The sequence below is a fragment of the Lupinus angustifolius genome, chromosome LG05 (assembly GCF_001865875.1).
Source record: "Lupinus angustifolius cultivar Tanjil chromosome LG05, LupAngTanjil_v1.0, whole genome shotgun sequence".
In the NCBI taxonomy this organism is placed as follows: Eukaryota; Viridiplantae; Streptophyta; class Magnoliopsida; order Fabales; family Fabaceae; genus Lupinus; species Lupinus angustifolius.
Window position 1 is genome coordinate 4,948,572 of NC_032013.1, and position 7,281 is coordinate 4,955,852.

Consider the following 7,281-nt stretch of genomic DNA (forward strand, 5'->3'; position numbering starts at 1 on the left):
GGGGGGGGGGAGGGGGTTAAGACCTTTATGTTATTCCTTTTGGTGTTGCCATAGGTTCTGCCACTGCCTCTACCTCTATTTGGTATGAAATTTCCTCTTCCAGCACTTGTTCTTGATCTCCATTGTTGTGCTTGATCATGTTGGCTCAGTTGTGGCTTGATGTTGGTTGTGTTGAATAAAATCTTAGAGGTCAGGATGTTTGCACCAACCAATTGCCTTTCTTGCTGAAGAAGTAGTGAGAAGACCTTGTTAATGGTGCGAATGGGTTTAGAAAATTTTGTGCTCTTGTGGTGCAGAGTTCCTCATTAAAGCCATTGAGGATGCATATGGCATACTCTTTTTCACGATATTCACACACTGTTCCAGTCAATCCACAATTGCACCCCACTACATAAATATATGAGGGCATTGGTCTTAAAGACTCAAGCACTTCCTTTAGTACCTATAGGTAAGTGAAGTAGCTTGATATACCTCTATCTCCTTATCTTATGGAGTGGAGTTCTTGAAGTAGATCTGAAATCTTAAAATAGTCACCCATGGAGAACTTGTCCTTCAAATCTTGCCAGAGTTCTTGGGCACTTCCAAGAGATCACCATTATGTTGCAACGTTCCCATCTGTCAAAGGTAGTATCTATGGTGCTTAGTGTTGTTATTGACCCATCCACGAACTTAATTTTATTCTTTGAGAGGATCACTCTTTCCATTGATTTGTTCCACGAATGATAGTTAATGTCATGCAATGGACGTGTGACCAAGATTAATCCTGGGTTTTCTTCGAGATAGATATAATATGGACTTTGTGCATCATTGATGTTGGGAATAAGTTGCAAATCCCTTTCTTACTCATGGATGTTTGCCATTGATTGATATAGAATGAAGAACTTCGAAAGAAGGTTGGAAGAAGAAGATGATTGCTTTGGCTAGAATCTTGGTCAGGAAGAAGATGGATGCATAGTATGGGGTAAACCAGAACCTTCAAATTGAAGGCTTTGATACCATATTGTGATATGTGATTAACATCTTCCTTATTTTCATTAATTGATTTCAAATGGAGTTGCAAGTATTTATACAAAGAATGAATTACCCATGGTTGCTTGCAAAACAAGCTACTTTTCCAAGATAGAACCTAGCCTAACTACTTCCCAACAAACTTTAACTAACTAATTCCTAATACAAAAGTTCTAGGCGGTGCCAAAGAATTGCGCCATATACATGCTTAAAATGATAAAAGAAGCCAATGGATTAAGTTATCGTGCGCCAAGCTAGCATTTTGATGTGCCAAGGATGCACCAGAAAAGGGTGAGCCTCGGTCAGGTGCTTTGGGCCATGGCAATGTCATGGCTTCCCATGAGCCCTAGTTAAATCATCTTACGCCTCGGCTAAAAGTATTGGTCATGCGCCTAGGTATCCCGACCAAGTTGGCTTAGTCATGTGCCCATGCCTCTCAGTCAAGTATCTCGGTCATGCGCCCACGTATGTCGGTCAGGTTCTCTTAGTCATGTATCCATGCTTCTCGGTCAAGTGTCTCGGTCATATGCCCATGCTTCTCTCAGTCAAGTTTTTCGGTCAGATTTATTGCTTTTGGCTCATGTGATGGTTCTATCTTCTATAAATCTAAAGGGAGGACTCCTTATTCAAGAAAATGAATGATTTTGAAGCAATTAACCACTTAAGATGTGGTAAATTCTGTGTAAGTTACAAACTTCCTTAAAAGTTACTATAAATTAATTATTACAAATATTAACGTTGCAGTCATTGGTAGCTATGTCATTCAACAAATTTGAAAACGGAATGTAAGTCTGAAATAAAATATAAAAAAGAAAGAAAAGTCTATAACAAAAGAAGTATATAATTCATAATGTACATAAACAATATTATTTTCTTTTGTGACTATAATATTAGTATCTTTGTGAATTTGAAACTTGAATGATAAAGATGGAAGTTGAGAGACTTTGAAAATTTCTAGGAATGGAATTGACTATACTACTCATGAGACTTTGAGCTCCACATACATCCTTTTCATAATGTTTTAAATTATATTCCGCAATCAAAATTACAGCAAAAATATTATTGTTGCAGAGTCTCCAACTCAGTATCATAACCATTTTACCCACAAATTTCAATAGTTGTAGCAGTATTTTAAATTGCGGTCGCGATTGAGGTCTTGGATGATTGCAGTCAATGTGGTCGTTGCGATGTGGATTGCTGTCGTTGCGGTGTGAATTATTTTGTGAATAAAAACATATTTTTCATATCGATGTGGTCTGATGCGGCCCAATGCAGTTGTGTTGCGGCCTGATGCGGTCCCATGCGGTTGCGTTGCGGTCTTGATGCGGTCGCATCAATGTGATTCGGCATCACACCATAATTGCAGTGTGATGCGGTTGTGGTGGTCACCGCAACCGCAATATTGCAGCCGTATCACGTGATGTTGTCCGCAATTTGTTATACTCAGCTGTGGTAAACAGAATATAACCACAAATACAATCAAAATTTAAACACTAGCTATAATATAATGAAGAATAATTTGCTGCACGCTCTTAGATTTGTTTAAAAATTATAACAGTATATGTATGAGTTTTGGTTTTATAACATAGACAGATTAGTTTGCCTGTTAGATTTGTTTAAAAATTATAACAGTACATGTATGAGTTTTGGTTTTATAACATAGACATAGATATTTTGCCTTATAAAACAAAATTAAATATTATGGCAAAAGTTATGTTGTACAAAAGTTATTTTGCCTTACTATTTTAGTGTCACCCTGTAGTGCATGTTCTGGAGATACAATTGTAGAAAGGCAAGGAATTGTCTCTAGTAAAACGAACAGTGATGCCTACATAAGAAATCGCATATTTCTGAATATTTGCAAACCCAAATCTAATGCAAGGTTTTAAAATATTGGTTTAACAACTACAACTATTACTGCCTTATTATAGTGGTTATGATAATCTCTAACATTACATTGTGGCTACAATATAATTACATTTTGTCACAATTATCATAATATACGATTCAACTAACTAGGCAGCATGAAGAATTCCCTTGATTGACAAAACCAGGAAACTATATGTAAACGAAAGTAAGTTTATTAGTATAGTGATACTATAGATTCGTAAATGTATTTGTTTACAAAACTTCAAATTATTTGGTAGTAGTGATCCATTCTCTACACAACTATATATATAACAAACCAAACAAAAAAAGCAGCAATGAAGAGATATATCAATAATATGTTTATCGAGGCTTAGGAAAAGAAGCATCCCTTGACAAATCGAAAGGGCTCCAATTACCCATTAGCAAGTTTGCATCATCATGAGCATTGGGTCCAAAAAGTGAAGGTTGGGTAGCTTGAAAGGCATTGTTTACCATCATTTCAGAATTGGTCCACATCATATCATGTGACACTTCCTCTTCACCTGGCAAAGGAGGCAACTCAAAATTGATAGAATCATGATGATTATTACATTGCTCAATTCTAGATTCATGATGAATCTTCATAGAGTTGAACCCGCTAAAGTACACAGGGTTATTACCATCACAAAAATGGGATCCTGTGGATGAATGTTCTGGAAGATTAAAACATGCACTAAGAGCAAGTTCTTCAGACAACATAGGACTTGGTCCAATTTCTTTGTTAGATAGCCTTGAGTTTTCTAGAGAAGGATCAAAAACTGCATGCACTTGATCTTGATTCTCAACCTCAGCTCCTGAATCTGGCTTTTGATTGAGGAAATTTGCATAAACTAGTGCAAGATCAATATTTGGTCCACAAGTACTTACCACTGAGGAGCTAGAATATGTAGTCCTTCTAGGATCATAAGAATGCTCAATTGGGTTATTACAAGGTAAATTTTTGAAAGTAAGACTATCAATGGATTGTCTTAAGTTCTTATTACTTCTTCTGTTCTTTCTGCAGCTTCCACCAACAGGCACATTGCGAAGGGATCCTCCTTTGGTCCAGTATCTTCTGCAACCTTTGCAAAAGTACCTTGGTTGTGTTAAGCTGTAGTTATTGTAGTAGCAAAACTTGGTGTTGGAAGAGCCACACCTAGGGCAATTTGGTGATGATATCTCAGCATTAGTCTTCCACTCACTCTCCATAACTAGCCTCTGCCTGCATCTGAGTCATAAAAGCATTTGTCCCTCTCCGTTTGTGCATGAGAGAGTGAGTGTGTTTGAGAGAGAGGGGAAAGAGATAAAAGTGGAAGGTTTGAAGTGCATATGCCTAGGGTTATATGTGGTAAACAGTGAAACCTGAGTTCCTAAAGCACATTGAGTGTTGAAGTTAAATTTGTTTTGAAATGCACATGACTACACGAAACCATGTGAACAGAGATCTTGTTGTCGGGAAGTATTTCTAAATTTTATCTCACACCAATAAATAAAAACATGTTATATTAATTAAACTTTTTAATTAATATTGTTGTTTTTGTTTCATTATCATTAGTAAATAACATGATTTAGGAAAGAAAATCATTATTTGATATCATGTAGATGATATCTTATGTCTCAATATGTATGTCATTTCATGTGCCACCACTTATGATTAATCAAACAAATACTTAATTATTAAACTTTTAACTTAAATATTATTTTTTAACTAATCACAAGTAGGTAATATATAAAATAATACACTTTTAGAATAGAAGATGTGGTGCTAATATGATGTATATTATGATCTTAGAAATGTGTGTGCACTCATGCACATGAGCATAGCATGAGATAAGTAATATAGCCGGGTAGTGTGTCACTACACCGTAGCCTAATATAGGGTGTCGGTGTTTACCAAACGTGGCATGATGGTATTGGTGGAGATGAGGGTGATTGGGAAGCAAAGCCCTCGGTTGCACCATTTTAGGTTCAATAATGATGTTATATATACACCTTACATCTTGTAAATAGTAGTATCTTATATAATAAGGACCATAGGGGAATAATTTTTTTGATGTAGCTTCTTGATAATGTTGGTTGTATTGTGATTAAAGTGATATTCATTAAAATTTAGAATTTTATTAGAGCTATAAAAGCAATTGAAACAAATATGTATGTGAAACTCAAATTAATTTTAAGAATTGAACTACAAGTTATTTTAATCTCTATTGTCTACTAACATTTCTTTCTAATGATGACAAGGTGAACTAGTTTTCCTCAACGCTTAATTATTCTCAGCCATGAATGGTGAAGTGAAGCTTATGTTTCGTTTCTCTAAACAAGTACTTCGGTTAGCAAAGTACTGGTCTGTCTCTTCTGCACGAAAGAGGCACATGGGAATTGAGTAAGCATTTTGTGAAGAAAGAATGTCTCTTTCAGGATCATAATGAACGTTTCGTTGACTCAGATTTCTTGGATCATGGGCTTCTTGGATCATGTAACTCTGTCATTTTCATCAATATTCCTAGAATATACTACACATACTTCATCCCTTTGTTTTATAAGACTATTTTGCAGTTTAGTTTGGTAGTATGACAACTTTACTAATATGTAATGTAATGCGTATAAATGTAGACAAAATCTAATTTTGATTAATTTTTTGGTTTTACACATATATTATCGCACTGGAGGCAATCATGTCCGAGCTGGGAACATCCACAAGTATGTGGGGCTAACTCTCCTAGTGGACATTTTTTCCATCCGTAAGACTCGAACCCGAGACCTTGCTTCAGGGTAATTTTGATTGATTGATTGACTATAATAATATCACTGGAGGCAATCCTATCCGAGCCGGGAACATCCACATGTATGTTGGGCTAACTCTTCTAGTGGACATTTTTTTCATCCATAAGACTCGAACCAGAGACATTGCCTAAGGGTAATTTTGATTGATTGATTGACTATAATAATATCAGTTATTTATTATATTTAACAACCCACACACAATGATGCTCTTATATTGAAGTATATATTATAAAAGAGAATGAAGTATATCCTCATACTAGGAGATAAGTTATTTCCTCCATCGACTAAAATCATGACATGTGTAGTATTTTTTTTAGTTTTTAGAAATACTTTTGTGGAAAAGGAAAAAGTAGGACATGTGTCATAATTTTAGTGATTGAAGGAGATAATTTATCTCCTAATATGATAAGATATTTTATTCTCATTACAAAAAACCAATTTGATATTTTTGTCGAGTGTAACACCCCATTTTTGTAACTAAGAACATTGGACCTTGTTATAAAAATATAATGAAAGTTTATACAAGGTAACTCAAATATGAAAAAAAAACCACAATAAAATTAACTTTTTTCACTTATAGGTTCTAAATATAGAAACATTTAAAATTAACTATATTCTATAAAAATGAGACATCATATCCAATCTCAAAACTCAAAACTATGATCTATATAATTTTCCCTTTTGATTTATGCAATTCTACAAAACCATTAATTCAGTCTTATCAACATAATAATTGTAGAAACATTCTATGTGCAAAAGAATCATTCATAAATATTTTTCATAAACTGTTGCTTATACAAAAACCTATTGAAAAGGACCAAAAGGTGTTTCCTATGTCAGAGCCAACAATTCCAACATAGACAAAATACATAATTATACATTAGCTAGTTCTTTCGTTCTATATTTCTATCAAAGGATATTCATAGTGCAATTGCAATAAACATGTGTGTTTACATAGTCTAGACAAAAGAAAAGACAAATGAAAAAGTAAGAACCAACTGTGACGACCACATCGTGGAATTACATATAAAATAATATTAAAATGACACAACACATGATACAAATATAATCAACTAATGCCAACCATATACGAATGATGCATGATGTTAGTGTCTTAACGACAAGTATCAATGTTGATTGCTTTTAATTACCTCTATTAGATGTGCTTACATGGTAAGCTCAGACTGTTTCATTAAGCCTCTCTCTCGATCGTGAAATATATAAGGGTGTCAAATACCATTTTGTTTGCACGTAGGACTATCTTGGTCATACGGGAAATGTACACGAACCCTCATTGGGTTGTCTAACCTAAAAATACCTCAAGGCTTCTTGATGAATGAGCCTTATTGCCGACCATATCCAAATATGCAAGTGATATTTCCATCACGATATCTTTCCATTTTCTAAAACTCCAACTACAAAATGCAATACATTCACACTAACTGATGTTATCCCATTAAGTATTTTAGTAAAGGTTTTCTCAATATTTATTTTAACAAATATCACCTAAGTTAGTCGTCTTAACCCCAATACATTTTTACTATGTCATTTCCTCATTAAGAACTCAAGACACTACTTAGTGATCCAAAATAAATGGGACAA

General features: G+C 34.6%; 1 protein-coding gene across 1 annotated transcript; it reads right to left on the bottom strand.

Moving 5' to 3' along the window:
* LOC109347156 (dof zinc finger protein DOF3.5-like) lies at positions 3,238-4,233 on the bottom strand. Its single transcript, XM_019586877.1, has one exon. The coding sequence runs from the start codon at positions 4,102-4,104 to the stop codon at positions 3,238-3,240; it is 867 nt and encodes a 288-aa protein (XP_019442422.1). The 5' UTR covers positions 4,105-4,233.